Source organism: Somniosus microcephalus, chromosome 13 (assembly GCF_052327205.1).
Source record: "Somniosus microcephalus isolate GS21.2 chromosome 13, FLI_Smic_1.0, whole genome shotgun sequence".
In the NCBI taxonomy this organism is placed as follows: domain Eukaryota; kingdom Metazoa; phylum Chordata; class Chondrichthyes; order Squaliformes; family Somniosidae; genus Somniosus; species Somniosus microcephalus.
Window position 1 is genome coordinate 190,681,361 of NC_140999.1, and position 16,059 is coordinate 190,697,419.

Sequence of the window (16,059 nt, forward strand, 5' to 3'; positions counted from 1 at the left end):
CTCGACCCCTCCACGGTCTCTAAATTGTCAGACTGCTTGTCCGACATCCAGTTCTGGATGAGCAGAAATATTTCCTATTAAATATTGGGAAGACCGAAGCCATTGTTTTCGGTCCCCGCCACAAACTCCGTTCCCGAGCCACTGACTCCATCCCTCTCCCTAACATCTGTCTGAGGCTGAACCACACTATTCGCAACCTTGGTGTCATATTTGACCCCGAAATGAGCTTCCGACCACATATCCGCAGCATAACAAAGACCGCCTACTTCCACCTCCGTAACATCGCCCGTCTCCGCCCCTGCCTCAGCTCATCCGCTGCTGAATCACTCATCCATGCCTTTGTTACCTCTAGACTTGACTAATCCAACGCACTCCTGGCTGGCCTTCCACATTCTACCCTACACAAACTTGAGGTCATCCAAAACTCTGCTGCCCGTGTCCTAACTCGCACCAAGTCCCGTTCGCCCATCACCCCCTGTGCTCGCTAACCTACATTGGCTCCCGTTTAAGCAGTGCCTCGATTTCAAAATTCTCATCCTTGTTTTCAAATCCCTCCATGGCCTTGCCCCTCCCTATCTCTGTAATCTCCTCCAGCCCCACAACCCCGAGATATCTGCGCTCCTCTAATTCTGCCCTCTTGAGGATCCCTGATTATAATCGCTCCACCTTTGGTGGCCGTGCCTTCTGTTGCCTAGGCCCTAAGCTCTGGAATTCCCTGCCTAAACCTCTCCACCTCGCTACCTCTCTTTCCTCCTTTGAGACGCTCCTTAAAACCTACCTCTTTGACCAAGCTTTTGGTCACCTGCCCTAATTTCTCCTTATGTGGCTCGGTGTCAAATTTTTTGTCTTATAATACTCCTGTGCAGCGCCTTTGGACGTTTTACTACGTTAAATGCGCTATATACAAGTTGTTGTTATTGACCCACCTCCTGGGAGTGGGTTGGCTGTCTGCCTCCGTTCCAGCTCCCATCCCACCTCCGTTAAAACCAGAATTGGGCAGGTTCAGGTCGGGATTCCAATTTTTAACACTTTAACTACCCACCCCCCGCTCCTAACCCACCCATTTTTTAAGGTTAAAATTCCCCCATTGTATCGACCTTATCGAATCCCTTTATCATTTTAAACACCTAAATTAGATCATCCTTCAATCTTGTAAACTCAAGGGAATAAAAACCAAGTTTATGCAACCTGTCCTAATAATTTAACCCTTTAAGCACAAGTACAATTCTGGTCAATCTGCGCTGCCCCCACTCCAAGGCCAGTAAATCCTTCCTGAGGTGCGGGGCCCAGAACTGAACACAGTCACTCCAGATGTGGTCTGACCGAGGCTCTGTACAAGTGAAGCATCACTTCCTCACTTTAGTTTTACACCCACCTTGAGAAAAAAGGCCAACGCTCCATTAGCGTTTTGATTACCTTTTTGTACCTGTCCACTAGCTTTTAGTGATTTTCGCACATGGACACCCAAACCCCTTTGCTGCTCCACAGCTACTAGTCTCTCGCCATTAAGAAAATACTCTGTGGCCCATATATTCCGATGCCTACAGGTGGGTACGAGGTACCCATAGGGGCCTCGCAAGTGCCGGTTTCAGGCGTGCGAAGCGCATGCGCTAAAACCCGTGTAGGGGGTGGTGTGTGTGTTCTAGTCAGCTTCACCTCTGACTCCTTTGAGTGGTACGAATCGCTCCCACTCCCTTGTTCTAGACTTTGGACTTATTTAGGGGTCGCAATAAAACTTGCAACAGACACCTGGGTTAGTCAAAAAGAATTCAGATCTTTATTTTGAGACAGGAAAATATACAATACAATAAAACTTACACTTTAAAAGGTTGGGGAACACACGGAATAAGCGAGGGAGAATTACAATGTACAAAATCCCTTTCCCTCCCAACCCCATTTCATTTTCTCTTGTAATTGTTCCACTCCTTTTCCCCCCCCCACTTTCCTTTTGTTTCTCTCTCACACCTGGCAGCTATCTTTTGCCCTGCCAGTACACTTTACACCTAATCCCAGCCTATTACCATCTCGTCTAGCTTCTAATCTCTTTTACTTCTTTTGTTTCTTTTATTCTTTTGTCCGATCGCAGCCCTGCCTCCGATCTAGTTTCTTTTCTTTCCAGTTTTGAAGAAGGGTCCAACCCGAAACGTCAACTCAAATTTCTCTCCACGGATGTTGCCTGACCTGCTGAGTTTTTCCAGCATTTTCTGTTGTTATTTCAGATTTCCAACATCTGCAGTATTTTGCTATCCCACTACACTAGCTAGGCTGGAATCCAGAGGACCAGGAAATGCTCACCAAAAATGACTTTCTTGACAGTTGTAGAGGTTCGCGATTTCGGGGTTCTCCTTAGTTGTGGTGGTTGGGGCCTGCCGTACCTCGGACGTGGTAGAAGACTGCACCTGCGTTGGGTCTTCAGTTGGGTTGAGTCCGCTGATGCAGTTAGTCGCTCTGTTGGATCTTATCGGGTAAGCACCCAATTTTCTTTGGTTAGGGCTAGTTTTAGAGTCTTTTGTCCAAAATCTTACCCAGGGGTAAGCCAGACTAGCCTGTAGAGTGGAAACAAGCCTTTGGTTCGTGAGTTTTCCGGCGGTTGGTTCCTTGTTGGTCACGGTGGCCCAATATTACCTGGTTGGTGGTAATATTGGTGAGTGTTGGTTTCTGTAGGCCTTTGGTTGCCGCAATCTCTGTTTCTTCTTTCTTCCTTCGAGTCTCTGATGATGATCTCTCTCTTGAGCTGTACTGCACTCGACCTTGACTGTAACTTGACTTCTGAACTCGACTGTTGAACTGGGCTGGACTGCTGAACTGAAAAGGCAGGCCTCAATTATACTAATTTGGGGCCTGGCTTATCTGACCGCCAAATCTTGGTTTCCTTTGTTAAATTTGGCGGGCTCGTTATTTTTAATGTCTTTTAAAACTTTAACGAGCTTCTGGGATGGCCCATCCAAAACTTAACGAGTTTAGGGGATGGCTCACCCAAACTTAATTGGCTTTTAACTGGTTTCAGGATTGCCTAGAAACCAATTTAAAATGCTAAACATTTGTCAATCTCCTTTAAATTGACTTTGGACTGTGGTTTGTTTATAGTAACTGTAGGGCTGATGTTCTTTTCTTTTGTATGGCTGGGACAGGTCCTGTTTACCTGATACCTGGCTTGGAGGGAAAACAGGTTTCATTGTCCTTATGTAAAACTGGGGTGACCCTGGACATTCCTCAGACAGTCCAATATCCAAACCTTAGGGGCCCACCCCGCCTCCCTGCTATTCCAGCCTTTTGCAAGCCTGAACATGTCTTTTAAACCAGCCAAATCTTCCTGGGATTTTGTTTTAAATCCTTTTTGCCCAATAACTCTGAAACCAGTCCAAAAATCTCTTCCTTAAATTAAACTCTTTGAAATCCTTCTGTTTGGCCCAACCGCACTTTTGTCCTTTTTACATGTTCCTTCTGTGATGTTCCAAAAATCACTTTAAAATTACTTTTCCTTCTGTTCTGGGGTTGTGCAGAAATTTTCGAACCTTACACCCGGCACTTCCGATCTGTCAAGAATGCTCTTGACAGATCCTCCACCTGCCCTGGAGAAGGGCCTCTACGGGGGGAGAGTTCCGCTTTCTGCACAACCTCCGCCCGCTGAAAACCCTTAGAAATCTTACGCCTGGTAAAAACAGCGTAAGGCCTGCTTTTACCAGCATAAGAGTTTTAAAAAGGTTAAAAAAAAATGTTTTCACTCAGTTATAATTTTAAAATATTTTTTTAAAAGATAAGTTTATTTTTAGCCCTGTAAAAAAACTTTAATTATTTTTTTCAAAAAATTTAATTTTTGTTTAAAATATTCAATTTGATGTAATTTTAACTCATTTTAAATATGTGATTTTTTTCAAAAACGTATTTAATGTTTTGGTGTGTTTTTTGAGTGATCCCCATTCATACGGGCCTACACGGAGAGACCTGTCAAAGGTATGAAGGGGGATTCCCTTCTTTGATTGATTCCCCGTGGCCCACGTGATCCCAGGTCGCTTGCGTTCCGATCCTGTGCCCCTGGGATACCTGGGCCTCTCCGCGCGCGCACCAGGAGAGGCCCAGGAGCGGACGTGTCCGGACCTCGGGAGCCCTCAGGTAAGGGCTTAGATTTATTCCAGATCGGAGGCCTCCGCACGCAGGGAGCCTCCGATCGGAAAATACGGGCCTCTGGTTTTTCTTTCCCGGCTCCAAAGTGGACGACCTCGCACTTCCACTTTTCTCTGATAGGGTTTCTGTGAAGCGCGTTGGGACATTTACCACATTAAAGGCACTACATAATTGCAAGTTGTTTTTGTTCAATGGGGAAACATGGAACAAAAACAAAAGGTGGAGGGGATGTGGATGTAATTATGGATTCTTCATCGACTGTTTCATGTCCATGTGAAGCTATTATGAACAAAGCTAATCAAATACTTCAGGTTGCCAGTCACAGCAATTGACTTTAAATCAAAACAAGTCATTCTATTGTATGGCGACATATTTAAAATATTATGTGCACTTTTGCGCATCCTACCTTCAAAGGCATCTTAATTATTTGGAGAGGCTTCAGAGAACCCTCATGGGACACAGATTTAAGGTCTTGGGCAAGAGCTACTGGGGGGATGTGAGGGAAAACTTTTTTACACAACGAGTGGTGAGAACCTGGAACTCGCTGCCGACGGAAGTGGTGGAAGCGGAGACACGCAATGTTTTCAAGGGGAGACTGGATAGGCACTTGAGGGAAATAAATTTGCAGAGCTATGGGGATAGAGCGGGGGAATGGGACTGACTGGATTGCTCTGCAGGGAGCCGTCACGGACTCGATGGACCGAATGGCCTCTTTCTGTGCCGTTATGGCTCTATGTGGTAAAATTGGGTAGCACTCCAGGGATGGCAACGGGGGGCAGGCGCTGGCAGCGAGCAGCAACAAAAATGGCCGCCCGCCACCTCCCCTTTAACTAGCGCCGCCCCGGCCGCAGGTAGGGCCCCCCTGACCCTGGCGGACATAGCATCCGGCGGTAAGTCAGGGGGGCGCCACCCAATATTACAGCCAGGGCGCAAGCGAGGCGCTGCGCACGGTGATGATGTCAACACCGGTGGCGCAGCGCCACTCATCGCTAACGGTAAGCGCCGCCAGTAACCTCCCACTGAATTTCGTTAGCAACGCCACACCCTGGCGCTAGTTGATAGCCCGCTATGACTCTAAAAGCAACAAGGATGATTTTGGAATTTATGATTCCTATTCTGAATTACAAAGACTGAGTATTGTGTGCAGTTCTGGTCGCCTTATGAGGAAGGATGTTCTTGCCATGGAGGGAGTGCAGTGAAGATTCACCAGACTGATCCCTGGGATGGCAGGAATGACGTATGAAGATAGATTGGTTTGATTGGGCTTGTATTCGCTAGAGTTTAGAAGAATGAGAGGGGATCTCATTGAAACTTATAAAATTCTAACAGGACTAGACAGACTAGATGCAGGAAGGATGTTCCCAATGGCGGGGGAGTCCAGAACCAGGGGTCACAGTCTAAGGATAAGGGGTAAGCCATTTAGCAGAGAGATGAGGAGGAATTTCTTCACCCAGAGAGTGGTGAACCTGTGGAATTCTCTACCACAGAAGGCAGTTGAGGCCAATTCATTAAATATATTCAAGAAGGAGTTGGATATATTTCTTAAGGCTAAAGGGATCAAAGGATATGGGGAGAAAGCAGGGACAGGGTACTGAATTTGGATGATCAGCCATGATCTCATTGAATGGCGGAGCAGGCTCGAGGGGCCGAATGGCCTACTCCTGCTCCTATCTTCTATGTTTCTATGTTTCTATACAATGGGAGTGAATGGAATGCGATTTTCTTCATTAGGATTCTATACAATGATAGCAAATGGGAACTGATTTGTTCCATTAAAATTCTACACAACGGGAAGAGGTTTTCATTGGAATCCTACACAATGCAATAGGCTTGTACAGGAGCAAGGTAGGAGGTTAGATCTAATGCACCATGTTTGGGGAAAGCACAGAGAGCTTTAATTTGCATTCAGCCAATCCTCTCACTCATCCGAGAGTGTTTAATACTGAACACTATTAAAAAATAGCCAAATGTTGCATTCTCGCACTGACATCCTTCACCTTGTTGGATAAAAAAGTTCAACAAAAAACTATTAGAAGTTACAATTAAAATGCGAAGGAAATAATTTTGCCGTTAAATCTGAAATTCATCATAATCACAAAAGCATAAAGCTCAATGTGCAATATTCATATCCCGCAGAAACATCTCAAAGCACTTCACATACAAAATATTACTTTGAAGTACAGTGAGTGACATATTATTGTAGGCAATTGTGGCAGTCATTTTGCCCATAGTACAATCCAATGTGGACCACTTTCCTCTGGAGCCTACTGTCAACAAGGGCAGACGTCGATGACGAAGTCCAACACCGCCTTCAGTGCGCCAGTGCAGCCTTCGGTTGCCTGAGGAAGGGAGTGTTTGAAGACCAGGACCTCAAACCCAGCACCAAGCTCATCGTCTACAGAGCAGTAGTGATACCCGCCCTCCTGTATGCTTCAGAGACATGGACCATGTACAGCAGGCACCTCAAAGCACTGGAGAGGTACCACCAATGCTGCCTCCGCAAGATCCTGCAAATCCATTGGCAGGATAGGCGCACCAACGTCAGTGTTCTCGCTCAGGCCAACATCCCCAGCATCGAAGCTTTGACCACGCTCGATCAGCTCCGATGGACGGGCCACATCATCCGCATGCCCGATACGAGACTCCCAAAACAAGCAATCTACTCGGAGCTCCGGCACGGCAAGAGAGCCCCAGGTGGGCAGAGGAAACGCTTCAAGGACACCTTCAAAGCCTCCTTGGAAAAGTGTAACATCCCCAACGACACCTGGGAATCCCTGGCCTAAGACCGCACAAAGTGGAGGAGAAGCATCCGGGAAGGCGCCGAACACCTCGAGTCTCTTCGCCGGGAGCAAGCGGAAACCAAGCGCAGGCAGCGCAAGGAGCGCACGTCAACCCAAGCACCCCACCCACCCGCCCCTTCAACCACTGTCTGCCCCACCTGTGACAGAGACTGTAGGTCCCGCATTGGACTCATCAGTCACCTGCGAGCTCATTTTTAATGTGGAAGCAAGTCATCCTCGGTTCCGAGGGACTGCCTAAGAAGAAGAGTACAATCCCACAAAGAGCACTGAGGTGAATGGCCAGTTACATCCTCCTGGCACTACAGCATCTCCATTGGTGGGAGAGTGTAATCAGTGTGTCAAGTTTACATAGACAGTTATCATTATTAATGGGAAATAGGAATCTTTCTGCACAATGGTTGAGGAGGTGGGGTGTGAGGGCAGGAATAACCCCAGGGAAACTTCCAAGAAAAGAAATCTCTGTAAAATTTCTCTCCAGCCACTGAACGCAACCAAGTGACAGCTCTGGCACATCAGTTAGATCGTATTCATATTAGAAAGAAAGAAAGACTTACATTTCTATAGCGCCTTTCACGACCACCGGACACCCCAAAGTTCTTTACAGCCAATGAAGTACATTTTGAAGTGGAGTCACTGTTGTAATGTAGCAACTTAAAAAAGATGCAACTCACAGATGTGCCCAGAAATTCCAGAACGGGGCTTGCAGCGCGTGCAAGCCCCGTATTTACACTTACCCCGCGCTACTGCCGATCAGCTCCAGGGACGCCTGGAATTGGTGTTTCCAGAAGAAGAATCCCGGGCAGCGTATGACGTCACGCCGCCCAGGAGTGCAGCCAGCGCGAAGCCAGGAGCGTGCAGTGCAAGTGAGACACGCCCCTTGAGGTCTCAGTTTCACTGGACACGCCCCCAATGTTTCTGTCAAGCTGCTAACCATTTTTACATGCAAAGCAGCAGTTTAAATAGGTTTTTGGAAGTTTTTTGAAGATTTTGGTAACTTTTATAAACTTTTTAAAATGTTTACATTATTTTGAGTAATCTGAAGTAGTTTTAAACAGAATTAAAGCAATTTAAAGACTTTTAAAAGCCCTAAAAGAATTTTTTTAATTCCATTTATTTATTTAGCAATGTCGTCGTCATACGTGTCTTCACACTGTTCCCTTTGGGGAACTGTATGAAGTGGTGGAAGGATTTATGGCCATGATTAACGCTCATTCCGTGACCGTAACCATCTTTGAACCAGGCATTAGGGCGGTTAGTCCTATGGCGGGAGGGTTTTACGGGCTCCCACAAGCTATACAAGGAGGGGGGGCCACCCACACCCACGGACGCAAATATCCCACTGGATGTCAACCCAGAATTTAGAGCCGGAGCTCCGACTCCACTTGCCGGGACTGTCTGGAGCGGGGTTCGAAACCCTACCCTGATCTGGCCCAGCGGCGGGGATCCTACCGCTATGACAAAGGCCCAAACCGATTAGCAACGTGAAATGGCAGCATAGGGCTCCAGTCACGGGGAGGGAAAAGGCGCAGGAAACGTATGGGTGTCACCTTTTGTGCAGAGTGGGCCTTTTGCGTAGCAGTAAGCATCCCCGCCGCTGGGCCAGAAGGAGTAGTGTTTTGAACCCCACTCCAGACAGTCCCGGCAAGTGGAGTCGGAGTTCCAACTTTAAATTCTGGGTGGACATCCAGCGGGATACTTGCGTCCGTGGGTGTTGGTGGCCCCCCCCCCCTCAGATGGGTTGTGGGAGCCCGTAAAACCCTCCCGCCATAGGACTAACCACCCTAATGGCTGGTTCAAAGATGGTTACGGTCACGGAATGAGCGTTAATCACGGCCATAAATCCTTCCACCACTTCATACAGTTCCCCAAAGGGAACAGTGTGAGGATACGTACGATGATGACCTCTTGCGCAATGCACCTCCTTGGACCCTCAGTCGCAGATGCGAGGGGGCAAGTCGTGCAATTGTTAAATTTTTCATTTTATTGACATGTAAAATGTTGGCCCAGTAATTCCCTTCCAAATGCGCGAGTACGGTCAGGGTACTTACGCATCTGGCTGGATGAAATGCTGGTTTTCAGCATGCACAGTGCATGTGGGGAAAACCGGCATTTCCTGTCCTCTGAACGAAGGGGTTCAGAGGCAGAACGCGTGCGACTGCACAGGCAGCGCGTGCGCAGTATAATTCGCCGCTTTCATTAATGCTTTCAGTGAGGTCAAGTCATTACAACTTACACATGAAAAAAGCATGGGTACAGTTGCTCCAGAGGCTGCGGAGGAAGATATTTATTGTCGTGGAGCTTCTGAAAGTATGTATGTCTGTATATATTCCTTTGCGTGTTATGTATATATTCCTTTACTTATGTGTATGAATGTATTATTTAATTATGACTTTCAGAGAAAGTAACTTATTGGAAAATCATAATTAAAAACATACATTCATACACATTAGTAAAGGAATATAAAACATACATACATATACGTAAAGGAATATATGTGGACATACATACATAACTCATTCTCACATTCCATTCACACAGCCACAATTGCTCCTTCTACCTACCGTTCTGAAAACCCTTTTAAAAAAAAAAAAAAAATTTAACTTTAAAACTTACTTAAAATTTCTTAAAATAACTTCCCTCCCTTTCCCAAACAAAAATATTGCATTTCAGAAGCTCCACGATAAAATGTTTCTTCCTCCGCAGCCAATGAACCACTTTACACTTGCTTTTTTCAAGTGTAAATTCTGAGGACTTACCCTCACGGATTTCATGAATGAAATCTACGAAGTTCACTGCGCAAGCGCTGCCTGTGCAGTCGCATGCGCTCGAGGTCTGGAAATGCCGGCATTCCCCGCATGCGCTGTTCATGCTGAACGCCGGCATTTCCAACGGCCAGATGCGTGAGTACCCCGAGCGCACTCACGCCTTTGGCCGCGAATTTCTGGCCCGTTATTTCTGCAGCCCCATCAGGAATGAACATTAACTCATCTAGGGCTGTTCTTTACTTTATAACCATCAGTATTTTTCTTACCCAAACATCTGTCCAGTTTCGTTTCAGTCTACACAGAATTTGTTAGCTTATTGTTATGTCTTCCACTAACGGAAAGAAAAACTTCTCTAATTCCTGATAGCATTTAAACTTTTACATTTATTTTGGACTTATTGCCTACAATCACAATTTAAACTAAATGACCAGCTTACTGTTATATTACCCAATGCCTTTGGGATTTTAAAGACCTGAATCCTGGCTCCTCTCAATCCTTCACTTGTGCTGTTCCGTGTCAGCCGTGGCTCAGTGGATAGCACACTCGCCTCTGAGTCAGAAGGTTGTGGGTGCAAGTCCCACTCCATGGACCTGAGCACATAAAGCTAGGCTGACACTCCCAGTGCAGTGCTGAGAGAGTGCTGCACTGTCGGAGGTGCCGTCTTTCGGATGAGACGTTAAATCTGCTCTCTCAGGTGGACGTAAAACATCCCATGGCACTATTTCAAAGAAGAGCAGGGGAGTTCTGGCCAATATTTATCCCTCAACCAACATCACAAAAACAGATTATCTGGTCATTATCGCGTTGCTGTTTGTGGGAGCTTGCTGTGTGCAAATTGGCTGCCACGCTTCCAACAGTGACTACACTTCAAAAGTACTTCATTGGCTGTAAAGCGCTTTGAGACGCCCGGTGGTTGTGAAAGGCGCTATAGAAATGCAAGTCTTTCTTTCTTTGATGTTAAAAAATTGCACCCAGAATGTTGTCTTTAAATTTCAGCACCTCCGGCCTACTTTAAAAAGGGGAATTAGATCGTTGCTAGGGAAACAAGAAGGGTATGGGGAATGAGCAGGAGAGTGGCATTAGACGAGGTGGCTCGTCAAGAAAAACCACGAGTGAGCTTTGATTGGCCAAATGATCTCGTTACACGCTGTAACACTCGATGATTCTTCCCCGCAATGAAAACAAAATTCAGTTCCTCACAGTTTAAGAGTCTTCCATTCCGAATCATCCTTGTTACTCTTCTTGATATCTTCTGCCGGGCCCTAACATCTCTTCCAATGGTTTTCCCTCCATGGTCACTCAGTCACCTTCAGTATCCCAGAGCCCCCTCTCTGAATCGCCTTCTCCCACTCTCTCTCAAAAACCTCCCCCAAAAACCATTTTCTTCAACCGTGCAAATGTTTCCATTTTACCCCCCGTGCAATGTCTACCATGTTGCCTGCACTCTACAACAAATAGTTAGATGCCCTTCAGTATCTAAGTGGTAGCTGTCTCATCGCAGAGTCAAAAGGGTGATTCAACCCTCGCTCTTTGTGCAGATGATGTAGCTGACACTTTAGCGCACTGCTGAGGGAATGCTGCATTGTTTGAGGTGCCGCCTTTTTAATGAGACATTAAACTGTGGCTCTGTCTGCATCTCAAGGCGGACTAAAAGAGCCCATGCCACTTTTTGAAGAAGAGCATGGGTTTCTCCTGGTGGCCTGGCCAACATTTATTCCTCAACCAACACAACAGATGAACCGGCCATTTATTTCCGTGCTGTTTCTAAGACCTTGCTGTGCACAAATTGGCTTGGCCTACACAACAACAGTGATTAAACTTCAAAAGTATTTTATTGACTGTAAAGCAGTATGGGACGTTCTGTGGATGTGAAAAGTGCTGTATAATTGCAACTCCTTTCTTTATTATAGAAAATATATTGCCATCCTTGTTGTAGATGCACAATTAAAAACCTGTTTTATTTTGTCTACCCCTTTAGTTCTCCAACATTCAAGATGGCGAGGACAGTGTACTGTTGCTGGATTCTCCAATGCACCTGTTGCCTTCTGGTATACTCACATCAAGTTATGGAAGAAAAAAAACCTGAAATGCCACAAAACAAGAACATTTCTGATCTCCATCCCGAGCAGCAATCCAAGTACACTGGCATTTCCATAGTAGGTTAGTCATCAGATTGCTTGATACCTGTGCGGAGGATGGGGGAGGCGGAGAGAATGTTTTTTCATTCTTTTAAATTAGTTGCTTGGCATTTACACATAGGATCAAGCAGTTAATGGAGAGAATTGAAAATCACTTCTGGTGTGAATGAGTAATTGGGCCGTATTTTCCGATCCCTACGGTGTGTGTACGAGCTGTGTACACACCCGTCGGGACATCGGGAATGCCGGTTTCAGGCATGCCAAGCGCATGCGCTGAAAACCGGCATTTCCGATCTGTCAAGAATCCTCTTAACAGATCGGACGCCTGCCCTGGAGAAGGGCCTCTGCGGGGGGAGAGTTCCGCTTTCTGGAGAACCTCCGCCCGCAGAAAACCCTTAGAAATCTTACGCCTGGTAAAAGGGTTAAGAGTTGAAAAAAGTAAAAACAATAATAATTTTTCACTCATTTATCATTTAAATATACTTTTTAAAAAGTCTTGCTACAACTGTACAGGGCGTTGGTGAGACCGCACCTGGAGTACTGCGTACAGTTTTGGTCTCCTTATTTAAGGAGGGATATACTTGCATTGGAGGCAGTTCAGAGAAGGTTCACGAGATTGATTCCGGAGATGAAGGGGTTGTCTTATGAGGAAAGGTTGAGCAGGTTGGGCCTATACTCATCAGAGTTTAGAAGAATGAGAGGGAATCTTATTGAAACATATAAGATTCTGAGGGGGCTTGACAGGGTAGATGCAGAGAGGATGTTTCCCCTCGTGGGGGAATCTAGAACTCGGGGGGCACAGTCTCAGAATAAGGGGTCGCCCTTTTAAAACGGAGATGAGGAGGAATTTCTTCTCTGAGGGTCGTGAATCTTTGGAATTCTCTTCCCCAGAGAGCTGTGGAGGCGGAGTCAGTGAATATATTCAAGGTGGAGAGAGACAGATCTTTGAATGATAAGGGAGTCGAGGGTTATGGGGAGCGGGCGGGAAAGTGGAGTTGAGGTCAAGGCCAGATCAACCATGATCTTATTGAATGGCGGAGCAGGCTCGAGGGGCCGAATGGTCGACTCCTGCTCCTATTTCTTATGTTCTTATGTCCAACTATCGTGTAACATAAGAGTACTGTGTGGAGGTGAAGATATATTGCAGGTGCAGGCCTGTTAAAATCTGCAGACTGAACTTTTCAAGCTGCAGCACTCTTCATGACATCACTGGAAGTTTAGGCTCCACCAGTGGTGTCTATGAAGTAAGGCATTGAAAGTGAGGCACCAGCTGGAAACTTGGTAGAAGGTCATAGTGTATTCAGGCAAAGTGATTATTCAACTCCTTTCATTTCTAATACAAAAAGAAAAAAGAAAATACTGCAGATGCTGGAAATCTGAAATAAAAACAGAAAATGCTGGAGACACTCAGCAAGTCAGGCAGCATCTGTGGAGAGGGAAACAGAGTTAACGGCCCAGAAATTTGGGTCCCAACGCGTGAGTATGCACGGGGTACTCACCCGTAGCCCCAACGAAAGTGCCGGTTTCCTGCACGCACTGCGCATGCGCGGGAAACCGACACTTCCGTTCCCCTAAAAGGGGTTCAGAGGTCGAACGCGTGCGCTGGAGAGGCAGCGCGTGTGCCTGGAACTTACATTTTTTTTGCAGGTTGCTCCGGGAGGGTAAGTCTCCAACAGTTACACTTTTAAAAAGCAGGCGCAAGGCCTGCTTTTAACAAGGTAAGTGGTGAATTAATTAAAATTGAAACATTTTTTCCACAGGTTTATTATTTTTAAATACTTTAAAGAAAGGTAAGTTTATTTTTAGCCGTTAGAAAATGTAATTAATTATTTCAAAAATTTAAATTATTGTTTAAAATAGTTATTTCATGTAATTTATAGTTTACTAGCTGGGGAGCCCCGCATTGCGAGGGCAATTTTGGGGCGCGAGGGCAATTTTGGGGCGTTTGGTCTCCCTTCCCCTGTGTGTCCCCCCTCTCCCTGTCATGTCCTCTCCCTGTCCTATCCCTCCCTCCCCTCTCTCCCTCCCCTCCCCTCTCTCCCTCCCCTCCCCTCTCTCCCTCCCTCCCCTCCCCTCTCTCTCTCCCTCCCTCCCCTGTCTCCCTCTCCCCCTCCCCCACTCCCCCGCTCCCCTCTGTCCCTCTCTCCGGCCCCTCCCCCTGCCTAGCGCCTGAGGTCCGGTGCCGTTGCTGAGGTCCCCCGCGTATCGCGCGGCTGATGGACAGCCGCTGCGGGCGGGCGGGCAGCGCATGCGCGGTGAGTGTGGGCGGCGCATGCGCGGTGAGTGCGGGCGGCGCATGCGCGGTCAGTGCGGGCGGCGCATGCGCGGTCAGTGCGAGCAGCCCGCGGGAGCCGGCAAGGCCGTTAGCGAGCGGGAAACTTCGGGCGGCGCGCCCGCGCTCCGTCCGCGACACCTGAGAGGGGGAAGTAGAGAGAGACAGAGAGGGAAGAGGAGAAGGAGAGAGAGGGAAGAGGAGAGAGGGAAGAGGAGAAGGAGAGAGAGGGAAGAGGAGAAGGAGAGAGAGAGAGAGGGAAGAAAGAGAGAGAGAGAGAGAAATTTTTTCAGCTTCAGGCCCCGAGTCCCCCGTGCGCGAGGGTGAGGAGGAGGGGGGGGGTTGCTAAACACAATATAAAACTCAAATAAATTGTTAATTAATTGCCTAACACATAATTGAAATATTTACCTTAGTTCCCTAACACACAGAAAGTGTGGGGGAAAAAATCGTGGAAAATCAAGATGGCGGCCACTCACCTCGGTTCAGAAGGATAAGGCCCACCCACACACGCACCGATTGGTCGACCGGTCAGGTCACCGAAGCGTAGGATTGGTCAATCGTCGAGTCACTCGACACTCAACTGTAGGAAGACCTCGACGTCACACGGTCGCTAATGAGATGCTAATGAGCGGAACGCTGAACGTTTTTGGGATACCGCGGGCGGGATTTTGTCTGGCCGAAACGTAAATACGCCTATGACCGGTCCGGAATCGCAAGCTTTCTTTTGAGGCGACGCGCGCGTCGGTACGCTCTGTAACTTCCAAACGTATAGAGACCAGGCGGACAGACAGACAGACAGACAGAAGAGCCGCTTTATATATATAGATTTTAAAAATGTGATGTTTTTAAAAAATGTATTTGAGGTTTTAGTGATGTTTTGGGGTTTATAGTATTTATAGGTTTGACAGCTCTTCCTGTCAAACTTATGAATGAAGCATTCCCTGCTCCGATTGGCTCTCCATGGCCCACATGATCCCAGGGGACGCTTCGAACTAACTGCGCCCCTGGGATAGGCAAGCACAGCGCGCCGGCAGTTGGAGCAGGCCCAGGATCGGAATCCCACGCGGGCCCACAGCTCAACGGCCGGCGCGCTAGGTAAGTGCAGGTCGGGGGCTTGCACCCGCGGGAAGCCCCCAACCCGAATTTCTGGGCCATTGTTTCAGGTCGATGACCTTTCGTTAGAACTGGAAAAAAGCAGGAAATGGAACAGATTTTTAAGCAAGGGCAGGGGCTGGGAAAAGGGGGAGGGGATGAAAGAACAGAAGGGAAGGCCTGTGATAGGATAGGAGGCAGGAGAGGTTAAGAGACATTAAGAGATATTCAAGGCAAAAGGAATATCTCTTAATGTCTCTTAACCTCTCCCGCCTTCTATCCTATCACAGACCTTCCCTCTTGTTCTTTCACCCCCTCCCCCATTTCCCAGCCTCTTCACTTGCTTAAAAATCTGTTCCATTTCCTGCTTTTTTTCCAGTTCTGACGAAAGGTCATCGACCTGAAACGTTAACTCTGTTTCTCTCTCCTCAGATGCTGCCCGACCTGCTGAGTGTCTCCAGCATTTTCTGTTTTTATTTCCTTTAATTTCTAATTCATTGTTACATTTCAGCAGTCCTTGTTGCTGTTCCATCAGAGTAGTTAACATGTCCTTCAGACTTTCACTCAGCACTTTCCCAACCCCTCTCGCATCTGCCTTACAGAACTGCCAAATAGAAAATTAACTTTCAGAAGAAACGGTGGAAGAAAGAGCTCCAATCAACACAAAAACGTGAGTAGATTCAGACAGCTTTTTCTGTAGACTGACCCTTATTGTAATCTGCATTGGTTTAAAACTTTCCCAATTGTTCAGTGGGTAAGCCCACTGCCCAAAGCGGCACTGAGTCGTACTTTCGGGAAGGTTAAAAGTCCAAATTTCTGGTCCTAGTTATTTAGCCACAGTTAAAGTTGAGCTTCGGGTCCCC

At 47.1% G+C, this 16,059-nt stretch overlaps 1 protein-coding gene across 2 annotated transcripts in view; it reads left to right on the plus strand.

Moving 5' to 3' along the window:
• asip1 (agouti signaling protein 1) overlaps nucleotides 1–16,059 on the plus strand; it is a 73,304-nt gene that overhangs the window by 43,493 nt on the left and 13,752 nt on the right. For both annotated transcript variants that reach the window (XM_086005857.1, XM_086005858.1), the window contains exons 2-3: nucleotides 11,670–11,851; nucleotides 15,799–15,866. In XM_086005857.1, the coding sequence (XP_085861983.1) occupies nucleotides 11,686–11,851; nucleotides 15,799–15,866 (234 nt within the window). In that variant the 5' untranslated portion in view covers nucleotides 11,670–11,685. The remainder of the gene's footprint in view (nucleotides 1–11,669; nucleotides 11,852–15,798; nucleotides 15,867–16,059) is intronic.